The sequence below is a fragment of the Gallinula chloropus genome (genome assembly GCF_964237585.1).
Source record: "Gallinula chloropus genome assembly, chromosome: 4".
Taxonomy (NCBI): domain Eukaryota; kingdom Metazoa; phylum Chordata; class Aves; order Gruiformes; family Rallidae; genus Gallinula; species Gallinula chloropus.
Genome location: NC_140088.1, coordinates 25,104,842 through 25,130,124, shown reverse-complemented (window position 1 = coordinate 25,130,124; position 25,283 = coordinate 25,104,842). Strand labels below are relative to the sequence as shown.

Sequence of the window (25,283 nt, the reverse complement as noted above, 5' to 3'; positions counted from 1 at the left end):
GAGACTCTAACCCTTGGGAATTAAGGGGCAGAAACTCTCTGGCATTTGGCCCCATAGAAACAAGACTAGATAAAATGTGTTGAGGAAATATGAAGTGTATTTTCTAAGTGGTACATAAGAGACATCCTTGTTCAGACATTTATCCAGCAGTGTGGTGGCATTAAAAAGATAGCTATGAATATATCTATAGATATAAACCAACTCACCCTACTCTTCTGTGATGCTGCTTTGTGAAATATAGCCCCACTTACAGTGGGGATGTATGACACTTGTACTTTGAGTTCTTATTTCTTAACCCTGCAAGACCGATATGCCATATCCTTTACTCCCTTGCATTCCTTTCCAGGGAAGGTTGTCCCAAGTTTGTGGGATAGGAGCTAGTCCAAATTGCAGGGTCAAATCCCAGGAACTTCATTAAAAGTATACAAAACCTGACTTCTCAGTATCTTTCCTCTAGTCATTAGAATTTACACGATCTTCTACTGATGGTAACAAAGCTTCTAAGGATGTCTCTTTGCAGAATGAGTTGGAGACAGCCTGAAGAGTGGTGTTGTCCTAAGCCTTTACAGGGTAAGAGCCTGCCTTAGGCCTATGCTGAGCAGCCAGAAGAGCATGTACAGTATCTGTAGTGAAAACCTGCTCTGTAGTCACTGTGCCCTTCTGCAACCCTGGAAGGACAGTCACCTGTCTCCCATTTCTTCTCTCTCAGCACTATTAGATGCCTGGTATCACAGGGTGAAAATACACCAATAGTTCTGCAACTATTTTTTCTTTGACTCTGCCCAGCAGAATGATTTCTTGGAGGGGGAGATACCTCCCAACTGCCCATTTTTTTCCCTTTAGCTGTAGTAGGCAATGACAGAGCTCACGCATGTCATCTACATAACGGTGTTCTACTTCCCCACTTTTACCATTGCTCATCCTACACTCCTCTGTTGGTTATATGATCTATGGACCTAGTTTAATGCCCTTAGGTATTGCACAAATAACAGCAGGCAGATGCTGCAAATAATCTGCTGTGGAGCTGGTAACACTACTATAGGAGCAACAACAGTTAGATTTTCCTTGCTCTCTGATGCAGAGCTTGAAGGTAAGTAATGCATTAAAAATACCACATATCCCATTAGAACAATGAGATGTCTTTCTCTAGAAAATAATATATTTTTAAAAAATAATTCCACATTAATTGAACAGGCTAAAGAAATTAAAAATGAGAAAGGAGTTTTCCCACTTTTTCTTCAAAAAGGGGAAAAGGACAAAAATAGCTGTAAAGCCAAAATTTCTATAAAAAGAATAATGGTGAAAAATTAATTATAGCATTCCAGAGGGTCACTGAGTTCTAAACACTTTAGCAACTAGTAAGTCTTGGAACGATTATCACAATAAATGGATAGGGCAGGATTAAGTAGTTGTCCAGCCCAATTAAACTAATTTCAGTAGTTACAAGTTCTCTTCAAGTATACATAATTTATTGGTAAAGGTCACAGTGAATCTAGAGACAGAGTGACTGGGCAAAATACGTGAAACTAGGAGACAGAGTCAAGCTCTTATGGCTCTGAGCTACAGTGAAAGGTTTAATACTGTTTGTTTGCCAGATTTGGAGAGAAAATTTCCAGATGAATTGGTATGTATGTACTGGTCTGGAAACAACATGCATTAAACACTGATACTTTATCACAGCCTGCCTCCTCTTAGCTTCCTCACAGTTTGGGAGGGAGCCTGGCTCCATCCCATTTGGAATAATTATAATATGATTCAATGGGGTTAGAGGTAAGGCAGCCTAAGGAAGACTTAAGAAGTCAGATTGCAATTAATTTCTAAAATGTAGTAAAGGAAAGAGCAAGACACACAGGCACTATTAATAAACCACAATATAAAAAAAGTTTTGTAGATTTTATATTTATATATTAAAGCTTTACAGTTAGATAATTAAAAAGAGATACAAGCTACTGAGAAATGCCTTTGGTGTATAATTTTTCCTTCCGCGTTTAGTCAGTCATCAACATTACCTACAGTAGGGCTATAATGCATAAAAAATAACATGTTCATAAAATGACAGGAGACTTAATTAAGAGTTATATAGACACTTCATGCTGGCTATGTTTGTTTGATGTGTACCCTGTCATATTTCACTCATAGCTTGTTTCAACCATATTTTACGATTCTTTGGTAGCAAACAATAGTAGTATACAAAAAAGCAAGGTACATGGCTAATTCATTACTGTTTCAGGTGAAGAAAAAGAGCTCATTCTATTAAAAAAGGAAACCCTCACTTTATTATGAAACAAGATTTATTTACAGATATTTTACATTTTTAGAAAATAATACAATTGTACTTTAAAATGCTTCATTTATTTTTATTACTTATCTGCTTGTACAAAAGAAGCAAAAACACTGTCTTCTTGTTCTAGCAGCACCTCAGGCTTGTCATATTCCAAAATAACCCCTCTCTTCATTACAATAACCAAATCTGCATTGAGGATTGTGTGCACGCGGTGCTGAAAACCAAATAAAGAAAATGCCAGTTCAGTGTATTTATCAAATATATTCCAGGATAAGACAGACTTCCAGAAATTCATTCTCCTGTCAAGTTTGAGATTGAATAAGGCTACTTATCCTACTTCTCATCCTACTGTGAAAATACCACAGATCATCATACGAGTTCAGACTAGAGCGTCCCCAACCCAGAGTGCCGGCACCAAACATTGCTGCAAGAAGGTATCCAGAAAGAGTGGGATCAGGGCACGTGAGTGTGGTACTGCACACAGGTACTCTCTCAGCCCTGGACTATGCCTAGATCAGAGGGGTTCCTGAGCTGTGGTTTGTCAATATATAAAACCGAATAGATCTCTCTTCTAAGGCACTACCCATGTCTTTTCTTGAGCTTTCATGTATGGTTTTCATCCATGTCCTTTGGAAAAGATTTTTCCAGGCTTGCTCCCCAATGTGTGAACAAGTCCCCCTTGCTGCTCAGAGCTTCCATCTAATGCCTCTTGCCTCATGATTTTGCAGACCTCTGTCATGTCCTTATGTTGTCCTTCTTCCAGGCAGAAGAGGCCTCAGCTGCTCCCCATAAGGAGCAGTTCCACCTCCCATCATCCTTGTGCTTTACAACATTTTTCAGTTGTAATGTGTCATTCTGGGGATAAGGAAACTGGAACTACAGATAATATTCAAGGTATGTGCAAACTATGGATTTATACAGTGATGTTTTCTTTTTTTATTCTTTTCTCTTCCCCTAGTAAGGCCTAACATTTGATTAATTTTATTAGGAAGAAACTTCTCTGGTTTTTATTTCCACAGTGAATACTGAAAATAATTAACTGTGCTTTCCTGCAATACCATTATCATTCCTGAGCATTCCTTTCCTGTATTGATCATCAAATGGCCCCATAAATTGCCAGACTTCTTCCTCCTGGTGTTTCAGGGATTCATGCATTCATTATTTGTTTCGATATCTTCCAGAAGCTGCTCTCATTTTTCCATACCTCACTGTATTTTCACATGGAACATGCCCGAACTTACGATCAATGATGTTTTCTTTATTTGTCTATGAGTTCAGCTTTTAACAAAACCATCTTCTTGTTTCTAATAGTATTTTTTATTTGCTTGCCATGCCAGCTTCTTTCCATCTATCCTTATTCAAACGTTTTTTAGTAAATAGCATGCATTGGTTTGGGATTTTTTAAATACAGTTATTCAGTAATGTCCTTGATCCCTGTAGATATACATTTTCTTCACTTCCTCTTTCAGCTTCTGCTCCCCCCCATTTGTTTTGGGGTTTATTTTTAGCAAACTTTCTTACTTTACAGAATTCTGCTTTTTGGAGTTCACTGTAACTGCACTAATTTTTTGGGGTCTGCATTACTCCTGCAGGGATATTTCATCTCAGAATACTATGGTCCCTTTACACAGTCTTCACCCATAAGGTTTCTTATTAGATCTTTGGCCCCCTCAGTCCCAAACCAACTCTGTGGCTTTCTAGCCAGATGTTCCATGAAATAATGACTAATAGCATCTACAGATCTCATCTGTGCTGAGTCCTCATGTGACATCCAGTCTACAGGCAGGGGGAGGGGACTGAAAAGCCACGTTCCAGTTCTGCTTGCTGCCCTTGCCCTTTCAGACTAACATAATCAGTGATTCCATCCTGGTAAAGTGACATAGATGATAATATAGACCCAATACTATACTCTTCCTATTCTTCCTAAGCACAAATGATGAATGTAAGTCTTTATATGAAAAAAAATAACCCACAAACCAACAAACAAAAGAAAAAAGTGCCCCACTACACCCATGTTACGTTCCTATTACAGAGTGTTTTGAATACAAACACACCTGTTGTAAACCACATTTACATTTGGAATTAAAAACATTCAAAGTAAGCTTATTTCACAATGCTGTTCGTTTGAACTGTGTAGTTTAAAAGTGTGAGTGAAAAAGTAATAAAACTTTTTTAGCCTATCCCTCCCAAACTGAAAAGATACATAATGCAAAATGCAGCACAAATCAGAATTCTCATGCAGAGAAATCAGGAAATTTTATGCTTATGATTCCTTTGCTTTTTTTTTTTTTAATAATGACACATTGAATGGATACTACAGTGTTTGCTAGGTGACAAGAAAAAGATATTGTAAGATTCCTCTGCATAGATTTCTTAACTTGTGTTTAATTTTTTGATGTTAAGAAGCATAATGACTTAATTCACTTCCCTGAAATAGGTGTATTTTTAGAAAATAAAGGACTGAAAGATATGTATCGCTTCTGACATCTGTTGACCCAAGTGCTTTAATTCAAGTAAAATCTTTCATAAACAATTTCTTTATACATGCACTCAAAATTTTTGTATAATCACTTCAAGAATATGCACTGTCAACAGGGATGGAATGTTTATTTTTACAAGTTAGTAAGATTTTAATTTATTTGTTTAAATTCTGAAACAAAATTGCTATGGGGGCAGACTGAGCACACAATTTTAATTGTCCTTAGTTAAATGATTACTGTAGCTTGATGAAACTTCTTAGATTTTACAGCAAAGTCATATTATGTTTTAAATTAAGCTAAAATGGGTAGTAGAAAAAAGACTGCATGCTTAGATTACACGCCCTTACAGGCAATGAATCTTAGCATCACACAACAAATTTAGGAAGGTGTTGTTATGTATTTAAATAAGAAAGTAGTTCCAAATGGACAAGAAATCTTACACTTAAACACCATATTAAAAAAAAAGTAATGACCAAATTAACACATCCATTGACTTTGACAAGAACTGACTAATGTAGCACCTCGGATTCTTGCTTGTATTAGAACAGCAACAGAGACTGTACTTACTGCTATTGTAACCACAGTACGGTCAGCAAACGCAGTCATGACCACCTTCTGGAGTATGTTCTCCTGCATATAAACAATGGAAGTTACATGATGGATACACAGACAGTAAGAAGGCTTAAGTAATCACTAATTATTCCATGCTTTTATTGATCCTTTGGTGCAGATAAGAAAAAATAATTACATGTCAGCATCAAGTCAGAGCTTGGTCTGCAGTTACACAGCCCTGCTCATTTCTGCCACCCCCACGGCCTCTGAGCATCAACACATGTGAGAGCTCTGCTCTGGCTCCCTAATACTGCTGTCTTGACCTCATCTTTACAGTGAGGAAATCAAAGGTGAATTCAGGGTGCTTGCAAGTCTGCCTGCATGCTGGCGCCTCTGCAGTGCATTCTTCATCTTGCTGGAAGCCCAGGAATGTCCCAGCATACTAGGGACATCTAACACCAAGGGGTGGCAGGGATAAGCAAGGGAGTGTGCTGTAGTTGGTATATTTAACAGTTGAGATGATATTTAAGATGATCTTAACATATATAGTCTCACTCAATGAGCACTTATCCTTTGCTATTTAGGAAGCATGCTGTTGTGCACCAAACTCTGCCTGGAAATGTCACTAGCACAGGTAACTTTATTTGCTATTATCTGTTTTTCAGATATTTATCTCAAGGGAGGAACTATATCTTCAATGCATCAAAATTAAAAATATATTTTAACTGGGCTGTGTACAGTATAATTCCCAACCTTACTGACACCCCCCACACTAACATTTTACAGAATTAAAATATTGTTGCTGTTAAAATGAACCCCTCCATTAGTCATAGAATAATAAAGAATGAAACATTTCTCATAACAACATAGCATACAAAATACCCCCTAAGAATGTACTGTTCTATTTGGCTAATATCCAGCCAGTGCACTATTATTGTGTAGTTAAACATCTGTCTAGCAATTTCAGGCAATTAATGCAATAACCCAGTACACCTTTTCTATGTCTCTGTTTATTTCTCTGATTCTACTTTCAAGCGTTCTAACCTCCTGACTTGTCCTGTCCACCATGCTGGGGAAATCAGTCTGCTTGCCGATTTACCCTTTTACCGAGCATCCCAGCTGACCCTTCAAAGTTCTGTTTACTTCAGGAAATCAAACTGCCAATGAAAATAACATGCTTCATTTTCCTAATGCAAGCAATGCTGGAATAGGTACTAAACCCCTAGTCAAATGATTTAAAAGCTCTTTAGATTAGTTAGCCGTGACTCATAACTACCCAGACTTGCAAATATGTCTGCACTAAATATGGTGTAAGCATATCAGAGTAGATGGAATCGCTTTCCATCTTTCCTTTGCATATTAGCAGTTGACACCTTAAGGAAAAGAAAAAATCAGGAACACTCCAAACTCACTGTTGCCATGTCAATAGATGCCGTGGCTTCATCCATGATGAAGATGCTTGTCTTCCGCACAAAAGCCCTTGCTAGGCAGAACAGCTGTCTTTGGCCCTGGCTAAAGTTTTCACCCCCTTCTGTGACTATGGCATCTGGAAATGATATAGCAAAAAACAGCATTTATGGGGTGTGCACATCTGGGTGTATGAGGTCAAATCAGAGCAGAGCATATGTTATCTCATTTCAGTATAAACATTTTCAAAGAAACATTTCCTAGGTCTACAGCTACTAGGGACCCAATTTTGCCTGTTTACTTCCACTGTTCAAAATAATCAGTACATCTGTCTCACTATGTTCTTTGTATCTGTTAGACATCTGTCCTGAGTTTGGTTGAGGTAGGAGTTAATTTTCTTTCTAGTAGCTGGTAAAGTGCTGTGTTTAGGATTTACTAGGAGAATAATGCTGATAACACTATTTTTTTAGTTGTTGCCTAGCAGTCAATAAGAAGGTGAGGGGTGCTGGAGAAGCTGGGAGGGGACACAGCCACAACATCCAACCCAAACTGGCTAAAGGGATATTCCATACTGCACAATGTCATATTCCATATGTGACTTGGTAGTGGGCCAGGAGGCAGCTTAATATTGGTTTTGGGTGGTGAGCAATTGTGCTATGCATCACTTCTGTATATTCTTTAAGCATAATAATAATAATTATTATTGTCTTCCTTTTCTGTCCTATTAAACTGTCTATCTCAACCCAGAAGTTTTACCTTTTTCTTTTCGATTCTCTTCCCCATCCCACTGGTGGGGGCAGGGAGTGAATGAACAGCTGTCTGGTTGAAGAAGCTAAGGATGTTTCAGAGCAAGTTTTCTCTGGAACATGTACATTCTAGGACACTAAATCCCCTTGTCAAAGTAGAATCCATCATTTCTTTACCCTAAGGCTGTATAACTTAACATTTTTAAGGGGTTTTTTGTTTGGGTTTTTTTCATGGCGAAATGATTCACATCTTTAAACTTTTGAGATCTTCCTCCCTGGACAAAACTAATGGAAAATACAAAAGAATGCATTCTAGATAATACATGTTTTGTTGACACCTTCTTTGAATTCACGAGACTTGTAAACTTCAATGGTTCATAATGAAATTAAATAATAATTTTACCATTGACTTGAATAGAAACAGGATTCTGGCCCACAGGTACAGTTGGTGAGGAGTCAGATGGGCATATATCCTTTGCTTGCAGGCAAGCACTTTTTGTCACCTTCCATAAACATAAAAAAAGCTTTTTTTCTCAGCAACTACCTTTTTAATAAATAGTAAATGTGACGCAGCAATCTTCTCAACAAGGAAATCTTATTACCTAGGCCCCCAGGGAGTGCTTTCACCACATGCTTGAGCTGTGCTATTTCCAGTGCTTCCCACAGCATGCTGTCAGTGCATTTCTTCTCAGGGTCCAGGTTAAATCTACAGTTACATGCAATTCAAGAATATCAGTCAATATAAACTTCTTTTAGTGCACTTAGAAACAAACCTGAAAATAATCAGAATCATATACTAAAGATTTCGGCCTGATTTTGATCTGTCATTGGTACAGGTCTACTGAATTTTGCAGACGTGGTCAACATCTACATTAATATGATTTAAGAACAAACTTTGACACTCTCAGCTGAGCAGAAAGGGAAAAGCGTCCTGGTTTGCAGATGGCTTTATGCTTTTAGAGTTTCTTTTGCTCTGAATAAAGAAATTCTCATGTTTCACTAGAAAAACTGAAAGAAAAAAGCTGTGAATATTATCAGTTTAAATTAATGTTTTAACAAAGGCCAAAGTTGTTCTTTCTCTCCTTTTAAATCTAAGGTCTTGTTCTTTACTGTTACAGAAATGCTAAACAAAACAATCAAGCTTCATACTGAATTATGAAACACAAGTCTGCACTACAACCAAACAAATCTCAGTTCTGTGAACAGATGAATGTTATTTTAGATTGCTGAAGCCCAGAAATGGTAACAACAAATGTGATTCTTACTTTAATATATAGAATGATAACCAGAAAGAAAAGATTCAATGGTACATGACACTTATTTTTACTTTTAACTCCCACAGTATGTACTGTGAATGACCAATAATGGCCTAAATACATTTTTAATAGGTTCATTAATAAAAGGTGTAGTCACCTCATCTTCTGACTCGAATGAATCATACTTTATTCAGGCAAGTTCAGGAGACAATCATGGTATTTGTATGAGTGTGAAGTCAGCAAACCAAAGAAACCTGTATCATTTTCAGTGAACTCTAATGACATTTATGTAAAAACCGTAACTGCAGGTGATGTAACTCGGCACTGAGGATTGTACTGTACAGCTTTTTGCCACTGCTACTGCTGCATCATCTTCTCAGAGGAGGTGTTTGATCTCACAGAAGAAAGAATGACTCAGAGACTAGAAAAGCAGTATGGGTATAGGCTCCAGACTAAAATGGTCCTCACAGTACTTCTCACATTGTTCTATTATTACTTCTTTTTCTACATTAATGTATCATTCTTTATTTTTTTAATCTTTCTTTTTTTAAGGCAGACAAATGAAAACAGATGTAGGAGAAAGGTTTCAAGAAGGGCTGGGTGATTATGGGCATTTGATCAGTGAGCTAAACTGATTAATCGATCCTGGAGAAACAAATAGTGACTTTCCCAACTCCCAAGGCACGGGATGCCTTCTGCTGACAGCATGCTGACCAGGCGCAGGCACTGGGAAGCTGTGGTTTGGCAGGGGTGGGTAAAAAGCACAGACAGAAGGCAGTGATCCTCCCTACTCCAGTGGAGACGAGAATTGAGCCATTTGCTATCAGCAGTTCTGTAAAAGTCATTATATGCTATAATTACAATATATAATGACATATAAATTATTATATAGCTTTTATTGCTGGTATTTAGTGCTTACCTGATTGTTCCGCTGAATAAAATGGGATCTTGGAGAATGATTGACAGCCTGGATCTCAGCGTCTGCAAGGGCAGCTTCGCGATATCTATGCCATCGATGATAATCCTTCCTATTCAAAAGAAAACAGCTTGCTAGACTGTTTATCATGCCACACAGCTGCAAGCACACACACGGCTCAATTCCAGCATGCAGTACAGCACAGCAGGAACAGGCCTTGAATCCCATATCCCCTTATTCGCTAACGAAACAAGTTTTGATTAAGCAGCAAGCGCAATTCTTTTGAGAACAAGCCTCAGCTGGGAAGCATGCAAAGTATGCCTGTAGTATTTTACAAATTATTAGACACTTTACTTGACCATTATAAACATCTATCAAGCAATATGGTCAGAGGTTAATTCAACCAGGGACTAGTTACCAGAAGGAACAAGCCTTTAAGAAATCAAAATTACTATTGAGCACTTGGAAATTTTATCTCCAAGTACAACAGTCTGGCTCAGTATTCAGGGCTCTGTGGGCAATGTGGCTGGAAAATTGAGGCTAAAGTTTGAGATGCAAAGGAAGGCAAATGGACATGGCATACACAGCAGGAATTACTGCAGAAATTCTGGGGCAGCAGGCCAAACTGCAGTCCCCTGTGGCTGAGTTTTCTTGGCCCAGCAGGTCCTATCTGTGCCTTATGTGTAGATCTTCCATTGTACATGAACACCTTCCCATTTTATGCTTTGGTCTTGTTGTGATTTAAGAGCACAAAAGGCTCTCCTCTGTCACTCCTGGACTTTGATTTCTCTCAAGTAGAACTTTTATTGATCCAGCTTATCAGTGGCACAGCTGTGAGGTGACAGATGATGATATATTTAAACAAGGCCTGAGTGTGTCCTGCAGATTGAAAAACTGTACTTCAAAGCTGCTGCTCCTAAGGAAAGTGCTATTGAAGCATCCTCAGGAGTTAAGCTCAACCACTATGAAAAAGTGTAATCTTACCCTCAAAAGTGTCAACCATTCTGAAAAATGCAAGAGAGAAGGAAGATTTTCCACTGCCTGTTCGTCCACAGATCCCGATCTGTGACACAGAAAGCAGATGAATTATCACATGAGCGGAAATGGACATCTGGATTTGACACTTCAGATCAGTGGATGGAGAATAGAGGATCTGTTCTAAACCAAACTGGCCATAACAGAATCCTTAAGTTCACTCTTTGTCTTTAGGGGTCTAAGCATTTAGGGATGAATCAAGCCCTATGTACAAGAACAATAGGAGAGTGACACAGGTGCAGAGGGAGGGCTGGGCAGCTCTTAAGGCAAAACCTGGTATTCCGAGGTTGCCTCATTTAGCAAGAACACAGGCAGCCAGGACTAAGGACAGAAAACAACAAAGAGAAAAGACACAGTGAAGCAGAAGAGCAGCTGTGGGAATAAAGCCAAGAGGGCCACATGGGTATGGTGGAAAGTAGGTCTAACACAGTAAGGGGTCACTGTTGCTTCTTTTGGCACAGAGGACACAGGGATACTAAGGAGCAGTGAGTAGTTATAAATTCTCACTCTTAACACGTGCCTAAACAAACCAAAGAAAGACACCCACAGACTCCTTCCCAATGCACTACATTCTTTAGAGCAAAAATTCTGTAATTCTGTCATTAAAACATACTGTGGTACACTTCTTCAACTCTGTTTTCTATGATGTGCTAAAATGCATCTCAGAATCACTGGGGGTTTTTTACCTTTTGTCCTGGAGAGATGTGGGCATTGACATGCTTTAGCACTGGCTTTAGGTTGCTGTCATATCGGACACAGAGGTTCTGGATTTGGATCTCCCCTCTGTCTGGCCAGTTCTGGGGAATCTGTGAGGAAGCTGTACCAGGAGCACAGGATAAAAACCACAAACAACTAACCCTCTCATAATAAATTCAGCAGCTTGTTAAGCTATTTACCACATTTTTCATGGTAATACACTGCAAAATCATTAAAATTTCAGCAAGCTCTTTCTGCATGCTGAACAAAACTGCACTTACAAAGGAGCCCTTCGTAATTTTCAGCTTCTGTTTTGAGAAGGCCATTGATTCTTTTCACCGCACCCAGCTGGATCTCCATGTCAGCCAGGTTACGGACCATCCAATTCAGATAGTTAGACACCTGATGTAAAGCAAATACACTACTAAATTCCAGATTTTTAGTAGTTTGCATCATTTGACCAGCATGCAGTTTATATTTCTCCACAGTAGCATTTTTTCAGCCTTAATAAACTGAAATTGCGAATGAACTGTACAGTACGCATCAACAGTGTGACAACAAGTAAAGGTTAAGTTTCCTAACTGCAGTGCATAAATACTTTGGTGCTATGGAGGTCTGATCTACACCAACAGGAGAAAGGGAAGGAAACAGTAAAGACAGGTGAAAAGACATCTTGGTAACTTAAGGTTTGACAGTCTATGGAACAATGTATGAAGAAAGTACAATTGATGCACTGAAAAGAGATTCTTCACAATGGAAGGCAATATAAAAATATGATGCAACTTGGTCATGTTTTGTTGACATATTTGAACTAACACTTCAATAAATATTTTATCTAAAAATGGAAGAAAGCATACACTCAAATATGTCAACCGTTGAACGTGAACTGAAGTTAACACGTGTTTTCAGGGATGTTACAGTACCCACTATAGATGTACAGACACCTTCAATCTTCCTGTTCATCTTTGTGCCCTGAAGAATTACAAAAACATGTTTGGAAGAGACAAAAAAGGTCCTGAGATTCTTACCATAAGAGCATAGGTTAGTCCCAAGCCTACAAGTCCTGAAGAGAGTGTACTATACAGGCAACTGGTAATAGAAGTGACAGCTGCTATGAGTACCACACATGCTCCAATGTACTCCTGAAGGAATATGAATAAACGACATCACTATAAGTCTACAAATGATGAAAACATTCTCATAACTTTACATACCAAATAACAAACCCATTGCACAATCTGAAATACAGGCATAAAACACCATGTAACTCCATACAGACCCTGCCTATGAAACCATTCTCATTGCCTTCAACATGGCCATGCTGTTCAGAAGTGTGGTTGTACACAGGAGTTGTACCAGTACTCCTAATCTTCTTCTGGAGAAGTCAACACAAATACCTTAAGCATGTAATGGAGGTGGCTGAAACCATGCAGCGGATGTTACCTGGGATAGGAGGGAAATGTTTACATGATCCTCTCTGTGAGTAGATCCTCTTTGCAGCTGATGACTGACCATCCATATTTGTTCACACAAGCTGTTCTTGCACTGCATGCACCTATTAGTAGGACTGTGTCCACCCATGCTAGGCTTCTGATGCTTTCATTTAAATTATGAGTGATTTGACCTCCCCCACAGAAAATCTTTGAGTAAAATTATGTAACAGACTAGAACATTAACTCTATAGAAGGGAAACACTCACTCATCTATGTACTGCTTAGTGATGTAAGCATTGATCAGAATTAGGGACTTCAGATGTTCTAGGGCTGAACATATTAAAGGTAATAATATTTTACTTAAGTTATATGCAACAACTGAATGTAAGTAGCAAAAGCTACCTGGAATTAGCTACTCCAGCTACAGGGGAGTCCAAAAAGCAGGTATAGAGTGTGACATGAAATGTAAGTTAACACATAAAAAAGGCGATAATACACCTGTGACTAACAAAGCTTGGCAGAAATATCACCATCCATCCACAGCATAAAATTCCTTGATTTGCTTCTTATGGAATTATTTTTTAATAAATAATTTCCTATGCCAGGACGCTTTACTGAGCACTCTAAGGAAATGAGCGCCTGAGTATCTTTGGCATTCTTTAGATTACCTAAAACCAGGCAGAAACCTGTCTACACCCTTCTGCTCATTAAAAGAGCTTCCAAGATGTTGAAGTGTTCCTGAGAAGCCACACAGTAAAGGCCTGCCAGCACTAACATAGTCCCATAAAGGCATCCTGGCTGGTGTCACAGCTTGACCACCAGCTCTGATCACCCTTCATACACAGAGGAGCCAACGTGACCTATAAAACCTATTCTTGTCTTGGGGAAACAGCTGCAGGCTATGGGGAAAATTTATACTCCATTTAGTTTCCAGGACGGGTTAGGCACGTGTTCATTACAGATAGACAGATAGACATATAAAGGGTAAAAGGTAGAGCTTTGAAATCCACATGAGGCTGGACAACTGTTAGATGCCTCATCAGATTGCTTGGAATGAAGTCAAATAAATTCACTGTGTATACACAGAAGTAATGTACTTGCCATGCGGACTTCCAGCCAGCGATTGGCAGCTGTAAGGAAAAGGGAAGCGATGTTGTTGGAATCTGTGTATTCAAGAAGTTTTTGTCGGAATTTGGCTTCATACCTAAAACAGGAAAAAGAAAAGGAAAAAAAGGAAAGTAAAAAACCAAAAGCAAAAAAAAAGGAAAAATAAAGGTCAGGCCTTGGGGTCTTTGAAAAACGAAAATAAAATTTAATTTCAGGGGCTATACGCTCATAGAAAGCTCAACATGGGCTCTAAATTAGCATATCAATAGTTCAGAGTTACATCATTTGTTGACTTGTATTAGACCCATGCAAGCTGTATTTTAAAGTATCTCCTGGAGTAAATGGATGTCACTGCACTAATGAAAGTCTGTGTGGGACTTCTGGATCACGCTGGACATTTTCTAAGTGTATTTTATTTTATGACAACACTAAGAGAGACAAATCTGAAACTCAAAATAATTGAAAATATAGGAGAGAAAAATAATACATGCGTGTACTTGTGAAAAGTATTAGTACTGTGGAATGCAGTTTTTCAGTCATATAAGCACAACTTGTAACATTTATATTACTGTAGTACCTAGAAATTGTAACTATTTCTAAAGTAGAAATTTGAAGTACCTTCACAGTCGTGGTGGCTCCAGTGTTAGACAAACATGGTTGTCCTTACCACTAAAGAAATGAAGCACTTTGGAAAATAAAAGTCCAAGCACATAGTGCAAGAAAAAGTAACAGAGTGGAAAGAACCGTGTTCCCCTCCAAATGAATTAGCCACAGAATACAAAACAAGATTAATGGCAAATACGTCTGTTTACACTTTATTATAGTGGATCTGCACCCACTCAGAGTAGTGGCGCCAGTGAATTCTGCCTTGAATTCAGCAGATACAGAGGATGATTCCCTACTACACCTATTCAGACTGGGTCTTGGCAAGTGTGCAAGTCAGCCAGTCACCCCTTTTAGCTGGGCATATTTATTTGCATAGGTGTAAATTAATGTGATGCTAATAATAAAGTGTACCAATAATTATGTCTAATAATAAAGAAGTAGGGCACAAAAGCCTTTTCCAGGGTAGTAACAGAAGCTTGAAGGTTGAAGGTCTAGTTCAAGCACCCCAAGCTTGCCTTTATTCCCCCTTTATTGCAGCAGCAAGTTTACAAAACTTGCTAATTTTCCCCTATAAAACTGTGCCCTATTTATATTCTTAGCTATTATGGTTGCAACTTGGCTCTCCTTATACTGATATGAAAGAAAGATATATTTGCTTTATTTAATTATGAAGTACATGGCTTAGAGAAGCTTCCAAATTTGTTCACTGCAGAGTATCCTCCTTCTGAGTACAATATAATAAAGTTATGACTTTACATAAATCATTCATGCTTTTGAGGAAAAGAAATAAGTACCACTTTGTGGAAATAATTTAGCTGTTCACAACACAGGCATGTGCCAAGACATAAGAGAAATATCTGCTGCATGCAAAGGAGAATGGTCTGGCCTAGCTCCGAGCATGTTGGTGTGTTTGCATAGGCTTTCAGGTTGTTCCTCAAGGCCAGCAATAGTGTCATGCAGTGTCAGAGCTAGTGAGCTCTGCTCTTCCTTGGGACTAAACTACCCTCAGTGCCCTACCATAGAAAGATGACTGCACTGCTTTTGGAACAAATTCAGTCACACTTTCCATATTTCTATACCATGAGGTATTATGTGATGCAGATATGCCTCATGAATAGGCATGAATGGGGAGGCAGACAAAGTTATGCTGTTGGAGTACTGATGAAATGTAAGAATTTCTCTTCTGAGAGTGTCTCCAGATTACCAGGCCTCTCCGTATACGGATCAGTCTTTGCAGAAGACTTCACATTTACATTTTATTGATCATTTAGCACCAACGCTTTCTGAAATGCCAGATAGCAAACCATAAAAATCAGGCCAGGGCATCTGCTGAAAGTGTATTTATAGCTGCAGCAGTAGCTGTCTTCCTGGGCTCCCCCTGGATTTTTTTGCACATTTCTTGTCTTATGCATTTTGAGTAGGTGGGGGATGGAGAGTTACCGAGGGTAATGACACTCCAGGAACAACCAGCACCTCCTAACTTTATGAGTAGTCCTGAATTAAGTGTTATTTTTAGAGATGCTCAAGCTAGCAAGTCCTAACTCCTCTCCTGCTAATATGTTAGGCAGCTGTAAAGCTACACAGTCCCAAAAATAGCTAGGTCACCAGCTGATGCGGGAGGCTGTCAGGCAGATGGAATACAGAACTCAGTGAACGCACATGGCTGTTGGCTCAGACACACATCACTTACCGCGGGATTTAAGAAAGAGGAGTCACCAAACACAATCCTTGACAAAGGAATTAATTGTGACAGGAAGAATCAAGAGGGAATGCTCCAAATGACTGAAAATATTAGCTAGATGGCATGGAATACTTTTTATTGTATCAATACGTGAAAATATACAGCCATAATACTCTAAAGATCCTCTTGATAAAGTAGAAGAATATATGGATAAATTAATAAAAACAACCACTAAAAGAGAAATTGAATTTTCTTAAAACTGAACACAAGCATAGCTACAAAACAGAAAATACTTAATGAATCAAATACCCATAACAGTAATTAATAATGGAAGATACTATGCTGTTCTACCACTCTTTGGGAAGCTACCTTCAGTTACAAAGAAACAAACTCTTAAATTGGCTGTTTTTTCATTGAGCTATTTATATTCCATTCAGAACAGTTTAAGAAAAGTTGACTTTGTGCATTACTTCTATTAAAAAATTAACATTATAGGTTAGGAGGAACAAGCACTACCTTTTCAAAGATAGAGTGGGAACAGTAATAACTAACTGCAAAAACATGTAGACGTCCAGATGAGATGGGTGGGGAAGACACTTGACCACATTTGAAACAGCTGGGAAAAGACAGGAATAGCAGTAGCGTAGGGAAAGCAGCTTGTAGGCTCAGCAGTAGTTTTATTGGTACTGCTACCTCAGTGTGACTGCCATTTCTGTAACACAGATACACAACCCAGGCACGTTATCAGGTATTCCTGGGCTGCTCCTGTGAGCTTATGGGATGGAAAAATGAATCAAAACAGGTGATGAAAGACTTTGTCTCCAGCTTGGGTATTTTCAAAATCAGTAGAAACAACCATATTTTCAGAGACCAACCTGAAAAATAACTTAGGGTGCTATTGTCTCCTCTGAAATCATTTGCGTGCAGTTTATCTTACCAGGACATCGACTCACACAGATTACTCTGGCATAACAAGTTAGTGATTATTAGTTGTTCCATGGAAACTGTCCAAGCACACAGTCAGCTACACGGCATGCTGTGGTAACTGCTGGCTAATTCAGCTTCTTAAAATCACATTTGCCTACCAGTTTTTTTCAGGCTGTATTTAAGTTTATGAGGGCTAACTGCAGGACAGCTGACCTGCACTAGCTTGTTCTTCTACAGTTTTTCTACAGTAACTCCTTCACATGCAAAATGCTTCAAGTTCCCCAGTTTTTTGGAGTTCCCTCTTACCAGAATTTTGGGGACTCTGGACCTTCCAGGTGATTCAAATAACACAAGTGTACAATTGCAGAAGAAAATCAGAGATAGATATTCAAAAGCAAGGTAATGCGTGTTTCTTAAAAAACTATACCTGAAGGCCCGGATGGTGGTAAGACCTTCAACAGTCTCAGAAAAATGGGAGAGCAGTGGTAGCTGAGTGCTGTCATCCAGCTGCTGCAGGTCCCTGGAGAGGGTTACAAAAAGAATTTTATAAAAAAACAGATTTTTTTCCCAGTTATTCTCTTTAAAGAGGCCCAGGGAATATCATCACAATAATTATATATGTAAGGTTCAGATAGACTGCAAAGCAGTGTTGCATCTCTGAGCAGGGAATGAAGACCTCAGGAGGATTTTTCTTTTAACATTTCAATACAAATGGGGCTGGAGTCCTGAGCAGGGTTTTTCCCCTTCACTGCATTCCCTCCTTTCTCCTATATTCCTATTTCTTATACACAATTGTTTATTCATTTAAGCACCAGTCTGGCTCTATGTGAGTATAAATTTAATGAAATAGCACAAGTAAGAGCTCCAGATAAGCAGAAGGCAAAATATAACTTCATTTCTTCCCTATCACCAGATGAGAGCAGAACTTCTCACTGAGCTAGCTGCAGTACTCATACGCTCACCAAATGACAGCCCATACTTGTCATTAGGTTGTGCTTCTCAATCTCATGCTTAGTCATCAGATGAGTGGAAGCACACATGGGGTGACATACTATTTAGTCTCAGTTCCTTCCAGCAGGAATCGTTTGCAGACTCCCTTTGATCCGTGCATACATGAAGCAATAAATGCAGCATTGTTGCAAATGCTGCTTGAGTTCCAAAGGCAAGGGGAAGCTGTGTTACTGAAGGAGGAGAAAAACAGCAGATACGACTACAATTTTTTACATTATTAAAAACTAAATGGCACCTAGAACAAGAAGGGATGCTTGTGCACGTTGGATCCCTAATAGGTAGCAGTACCACCATGGCTATACTGCATTCTCCAGCCTCTCCCTGGCTTTACAGATGTCCACTGCCACCCGGATAAACGTCAGTTTCCCTCTTCTATCACTACATTTTTTTGGACATTCCCAGCATGCAGCCTTTGGGGAGGAGAGAATCCAGTTGGTTTTTTGTGTCCTATGAACTCTAGGAAACTAATTAGGGACAAAGACTTCTGCTTATGCCTCCCATAAGTTCTGCTTGAAGAGCTGCAGGCAAAGGCACTTGTAAAATGTCACATTTTCACTGCAGTGTATTTGGCTCACTTCCAGACAGGGCTGAGGCTTTGACAGGACCAAATTTAAACATGAAGCTCTCCAGCCCTGCAATTCTGCAATGCAACCATATCCTGCAGAAAGACATTTTTATTGCCAGAATGATACTGGTTTATGCTCTTACCGCGATGCGACTCGGAAGTACTTCTGGATGAAGTAACACATGATTGCGAGGGGAACCAGGGCAATGAGAAACATCGGTGTGACATAGGAGATGACAGCAAGAGCAGATACACACAGCAAAGTGGAACGACTCAAGCACTCCAGGGTAGCTGGAATGTGCTGCATAGATAAAGAAGAACAAGCATACAGCATCTTCCATAACATACCATTATTGATCTAATGTCACTTCCCTTTTCTATGCAGGGCATCTTAATCAAACGATGTTTTTTTCAATATGCATTTAAGATGAAGAATCATTCTGAACCTCGAAAATCGTGATGCAAATTGATAAGTAGTCAAAATTAAAGATCATCTGTAAACTTTGTCTAAATTACTCTGTACTAAGTGAAAAAAGCAGTCTTTCAGACTGGGAATGATAGGATAACTTGGGAGCTTGCGTGTATTTATTCAGTACCTGGTCAATGGTATTGCAGTCAGCTGAAAATCTGTTCAATATACTTCCCAGAGGTGTTGTTTCAAAAAACCTAAAATGAGACAGGGAATGGGAAAGATTACAACACTGGTACTGGAAACTCTTTTTTTTTTTTTTTTTTTGTCTTCCTTAAGCTAGGTACTATATCACAGACACAAGGAAATAACCACAGTGAAGTTTCTCATTTTTCTCCATAACCATGGTTTTCCAATAAAATGGCAGTCTTGAATGTAACCCAACAACAGCCAGCATGTCCTCAGCTCCCTCTACTGCCCAAGCCATGCAAATCACATGATTATATTTCAAAATTCCTTTTGGATTTGCAATTTGAGGCCTCTTTAATTGATGAAAAATGCAAGCAAAGTTATATTGCAAGTCTTGCATTTTTCTAGGAACAGAAATGCATAACCAAGAACAATTGCTGGAATAATATATTAAGACCTTTCCTTTACAATTGTATATGTGAAATGCAACTTTCATTATTGCTAACTGTAATTGTTAACCATCCCTTAACTCATGTTGAACTTGAAGTCTAATTCTGTCATGAAAAAATACTTCAGGTTTTCCATGTATGTTATTTCTCCATGATTTCTGGGTCAAATATAATTAACTTGAAAGTGAGAAGGTATTTTTCCTAATGTTCAGTAACATCTGCAGTGTTGCATCATGCTACAACATTCCTTTCACACATTAGAAAGAAAACTTATGCAGGACAACAAAGGCCTTTACTGGTGTCTGGGCATCCCAGTGTGCTCCAGCGATGCCTGTGACAGCACTTGTCTCAGCTCATTATCTTTCACAGGCTGACAAAAATCACTGCCTGACAGTAAATATTTCCAATAATTGCAGTGATGTTGCATGCTATGAATGGACTGTACTGTACAACATACCAATAATTGTCTTTTCTCCCTAATTAAAAGAAATTAAACATGCAACAAAGTAAATCTCTAAAATCACAGTCAAGCAGGAGAGGTGCTTGACTTGTGTCTGGGATCCTGAGCAGCCTGGGTATCATTTTCAAAAAAATGGCCCCTAAAAAAGTGTGATTCACAGTCACTTTGTACTAAAAAACTCTGCTTAGCAGACTGCCTTAAAGGAAGAAACACAACATGACTACAACCCAGTCTGGATTACAATCAGAGGAATACCTCATTGGAGCCAAAATAATTTTATTCAGTAAAGAAGAGTGTAGCTTTTTGGTGACTTTCAAGCCAGTCCACTCCACTGCTATTGATGTGACCAGACACAATACAATCCCAAGACAGCAGAGAATGCTGAAAACTTTTGAATATGGAGAATGGTTGAAATCCTATGAAACAAAGAAAGGATAAAAAAAATTATTGACTGTAAATTATGCTTAAAATTTATTGTAAAAAACACAAACACAGGACTGAAAAAATGTAAGGTCTAAATCCTTTTTTCTACCTAAATTAAACTGCCAACGATTTTCAGTCATCTTAAGTCACAATTTATTATCCTTTGGAGAGAGGAGTGCTTGCACAAAACCAAGAGATTTATCAGAAATTTCAAATAAGAGAACGCTGTGGAAAACCCTGAAAAGATAAATTTGATAACTTAATCTGAAGGGAAAACCCAGCTTCACTGCATTTCTTATGGCTTGTTGTTTTGGTCCACTTTTTAAGTAAGAGCCAAAAATAATAGTTTTTATTTTGAAATACCAATTTAATATTAAAACCCTGGATCACTAATGCATCTTTTAGAGAAGAAAGCATGACTCAGTGAAATCATACATGCTCCTCCCAAACATTCATGCAGATTATTTGTAGGCACTGAATCCCAACAAAGAGAACAATCTAAGTTCTAACAAAATCCCTCCATTACTGCTTTATACACACTGTGGTCACTTCCATGTGGGATTCACATAAAACCAAAAAAGTGTGCTCGTCATAAAAAAAAAAACCCAACCTGGTTTCAAAACCTGGAAGCCCTATTTGCAGTGAGAACACAACAGTCCAGGAAAAAGAAAAAAGAACTATTGATATTAAAATTACATTGGGGACCAAGTTTTAGGCATATTAACTATGATATGAAAGTACAATAGAACTAGCAAAAGGAAAACAACAATGCACAAACCTGTTAGTTTTATTGCACTGTGTGCTGAAAGTGCATTAACCCTCAAAATACTCTGGAATAGCTCTGCTAGTAGAAATATAGCACATCACATAGAAATCTTGGAGCAGAAGTTGACAGTGGGAGATCACACCAGTTATACAGTAAGTGCAAGGTGAGTGAAGCATTGCATACCTCACAGTGAGAGCAGTTTCTCGGGTCTACCTCTGCCTGCACAGAAATGGCATCTGAGGTCCAGCACGCCAGGCAGTAGTCGATGGCCACCATCACCGTGTGCTTCAACAGTTGAGACAGAACCAGAAGTGGCAGGAGAAGGATTCCTGCTGCACTGAGGTACTTGCCACAGGCTCTCCAAGGCATCTTTGCTCTCTGGTGCAGCACTGAAGACAGGTTGTCTTCATCATCACTTTCTGTTACTTCTTCTGCAGTGCACACAAGAAAAGGTACAGCCACACTGACCTAACCTGTGTACACCTTTCACAGGGACTGGCAAGTGGCAGCTACAAAACAGGTCATCTTATACAGGGTATGAGTGAAATTTAAGGTGAAATTACTTGCTCAGGCGTGCATAACAACAGAAGTTATTTGTAATGCATGCTGAAAAGATACAAAAACCACCCTAAGCACTAGGCAATCAATGTCTTCAACCATGTTGCTGCAACCTAGAAGCACTGGCTTGATAAAAATTGTCATTTTTTTCCGAGTTAAAACCTCAAACAAGTGTGCTTAGCTATTGACAGGTAACCCGGTGTAGTCACTCAGTATTATTTGTCTTTTGTTATCAAATGATGTTCAAATATAAGGAAAAACCCCTCATAGGTTTGGAGGAAGCTATGACTTCTGGATACTTCCAATCATCATAGTCCAGCAGTAAACTCAATGGAAACAGCCCTTCTACAAATCACAACACATGTGAAAAATGGTTATCCTCTTGACAGTCTTAATTATGTTAATTATTTCTAAAACAATTTAACTGTGAAACAGTAATGTAGTGGTACTGAGCTCAAAGGATGCCCTTTTACCTTCGTCCTCTTCATCATCTTTCAGCAGAGCTTCACGGGAATACATAGTCCTCCGGAGATTTGTTCTTTCCAAAACAGTTTTTCTTTCAATAATAGTCTCCTAAAAAAGGGAGAGCTTGTGTGTTTTCAACCAGAGAATTAATAAAAAATTACTAGCTGTGACAAAATTTGTTTCCAGTCAGAACATCAAAGAAAATAAAAGAATCTTACAGCAGGCACTCGTAAGTAACTGATTTGCTACCTCTGTGTAAAACCAAAGGACATAAATCATGTATCTAACATTTATTTCAGGTTGTCAATCCCAACCATTCTGGAATCCCTGAATTCAAAGGAACTAAGAATAGTATCTCATACCTCCTGTGTTGTAATATTAAAGACAAAATGTGTTAATGTTTTAGAGGGGTTGATAAATGCACATCTGAAAAAAATTCTACCCAATGCAATGAGCAAATCCAGGCACATTTACAGAAGCAGTTGTCAGCATTGCACGTTACCAATGCTCTTCCCCTAAAATGACCCCTTGCCTGCCTTACACAAAAAAAATTGTGATCAGGCTTTACTAACAACAATGGGTCAGAGGCAACAGTATCAAGGAAATATGACATGTCCAGCTACTGGAACTTCTCTTAATAGATCAATAATAGTGGTTAATAGTAATACTACATTCATACTAAGTTAGGAATCACACTCAGCTTGTCAATCCTTGCTAATGCTTTCAACCTAAACCCCTCTCCCCAACTGTCAGTTGCCCTGCTCATCACAAACCTTCTCCAGCTCTTGGTCTTGTCGATTCATTAACGTCTTCCAGTGTTCAAAGAGCTCAGTCTCTGATTTCTGAATGTCCTTGAGTGTTCCTTCTCTCTGGATGTTACCATCTTTCATGGCAATTATCTGAAAAGTTTAGAAACTCAAGTGGTGAGATAAATAGCCATGCATGTCTATTTATTTTAAAGCTGTATTGCTGTGCCTGGACAGGATTTTCTCTTAAATAGGGGATATTTCTGCAAACAAATCTGTCTTTTAAAAAGACAATGAATTTATCTCTCTGCTCTATCCCCTTTACTCAAGATGCAGCAAAACCAGAAACTTCCTATACTTCATGCTTTCAGAAAGGAAGACAGTTTTTAGGTAAGAAAGGATGGGGTCCCTGTCAGCAGAGAGGAGATCGTATTACTTTTCCTAAATACAAGTCATTAACAAGATAAGGTTTTAGAGTTCTCTTCCTAAAAGGAAAAGGCTTTTAGCAACACACTGTTCACAGCATGCTTTGCCCTCATCCAGGCAATTAGGTATGAGCATGCTGGCTCCACGTCTGTTTGATATCATGGAGCTGATAAGGAAAAGCTGGGGAATTTGAATCCCTAAAGCTTTTAAAAGCATAAATAGCGGACACGGTTTGAAAAAAAATATGCAAGCCTAAGTCAGAAGGGTGTGGTTTCCAGGTTTATATCAGTGTAACTACGTTATATACACAGTGTAACTACCTTCACTTTAGATCTGACAAGGACAATTGGAAAATGAGGCGTGTGGATTGTAAACCCACATGGCATCGTTAGAAAAGAGTTAATGCAGTATTTATTTTTGTCTCTCCCTGGAAACTCAGAAATTTCCAGGGGCAGGGGGTGGGGAGGTGAGGAAATAATCTATTCCACTTATTGTCAAGAATTTACACCAGAGAAAGGAAAAAAGAAAGCAAACAATGATCTTTTTGCAGTAAATTCATTCAGGAAACCTGTAATTGGGCTGGACCTTGAATTCTTCTGAGGGTTTTGCTACAGAGATATATTTCAAATTATATTTTTATTTTAAATTTCTAAATAAAATAAATATTCTTGCTGTACTTTGTTGGGTAGCACTTGCTAAGGTTTAATAAGACCTGTGTTTAGGAAAAATCACTGAACCATTTATTAATATATTTTTTTTACATTGTAAAATTAAACAATACAAATCCCTACTCTGTTTGTAACAGTGTATTTCATAAAACATTACCGAGACCCAGTTAGAAGATAATAAATATAAAATAATTCTCATAGACCATGTCATAAAACACAAATAAATAGAAATGAGTCTGACATTCATAAAGAAAATTAAAAAAAAATACATTGATACAAGGCCATGGCTTGGCATATTAAAACAAAAAAGCCAGTATATAGCAACTGAAAAAGAAGCAGCCAAGAGGGACCTTGTAGGGAAGGGTAAGAAGGCAGAAAATTCCTGTGTCCTTCGAAACACTAACTGGAAAACCAGAACTTTGTTGACAAGAGTACTCTGAAAGGTATACAACCGAGGGACAAGGTCACAGCAAACACCAGAAAAGATGAAGGCTGCCCACCAAAAAAATAATCAGAACAAGATTAATGGCTATCTACAACTGGCAGTATGAAGAACAGAAAGCAGCTGAAATATGATTATTTCTTGAGACAGACACTGCTGTAGTCTGAGTAAGCTGCAACTGAGAGAGAAGTCCTGCTAGGAGACATAGCTGCAGTCATCAGTCTTCGTGGACAAGAAGACCTGTGATGTTGTAGCTCAGTAACTGTAGGAGAACTAAGTGCAAATCTAGTGTGAACAAATCAACTAAACAAAGTAAGATCTCTAATAAACCTACTTGATTTTCTTCACCTTTGAGAGCTGCAATTACAAACTTACAGAAAGCATACCATGATTTTTCTTGTGTAAACTACGAGATATAACAAAGTAAACTAACAAAAAAAATATGACACATTTCTTAATTTTTATGTGCTAGTACTAATCACAAGGAAATATTGTTTTTTCCTTGTATTTCCATGCACCTCAGTATCCATAAAAACACCATGTTCTGTGCCAGTACAGACAAATTCCCAGTAACATCCCA

The 25,283-nt window shown here is 38.5% G+C and overlaps 1 protein-coding gene across 1 annotated transcript in view; it reads right to left on the bottom strand.

The window, feature by feature from the left end:
- Positions 1 to 2,350: 2,350 nt before the first annotated feature.
- ABCC8 (ATP binding cassette subfamily C member 8) overlaps positions 2,351 to 25,283 on the bottom strand; it is a 75,001-nt gene continuing 52,068 nt past the window's right edge. Inside the window, exons 23-39 of the mRNA XM_084263363.1 lie at positions 23,195 to 23,320; positions 22,430 to 22,529; positions 21,582 to 21,829; positions 20,465 to 20,625; positions 19,299 to 19,368; positions 18,846 to 19,003; positions 17,554 to 17,646; positions 13,907 to 14,009; positions 12,401 to 12,514; positions 11,654 to 11,774; positions 11,363 to 11,493; positions 10,626 to 10,704; positions 9,645 to 9,753; positions 8,072 to 8,175; positions 6,729 to 6,862; positions 5,332 to 5,394; positions 2,351 to 2,498 (exon numbers count right to left, since the gene is read on the bottom strand). Of these exons, the coding sequence (XP_084119489.1) occupies positions 2,361 to 2,498; positions 5,332 to 5,394; positions 6,729 to 6,862; positions 8,072 to 8,175; positions 9,645 to 9,753; positions 10,626 to 10,704; positions 11,363 to 11,493; positions 11,654 to 11,774; positions 12,401 to 12,514; positions 13,907 to 14,009; positions 17,554 to 17,646; positions 18,846 to 19,003; positions 19,299 to 19,368; positions 20,465 to 20,625; positions 21,582 to 21,829; positions 22,430 to 22,529; positions 23,195 to 23,320 (2,052 nt within the window). The 3' untranslated portion in view covers positions 2,351 to 2,360. The remainder of the gene's footprint in view (positions 2,499 to 5,331; positions 5,395 to 6,728; positions 6,863 to 8,071; positions 8,176 to 9,644; positions 9,754 to 10,625; positions 10,705 to 11,362; positions 11,494 to 11,653; positions 11,775 to 12,400; positions 12,515 to 13,906; positions 14,010 to 17,553; positions 17,647 to 18,845; positions 19,004 to 19,298; positions 19,369 to 20,464; positions 20,626 to 21,581; positions 21,830 to 22,429; positions 22,530 to 23,194; positions 23,321 to 25,283) is intronic.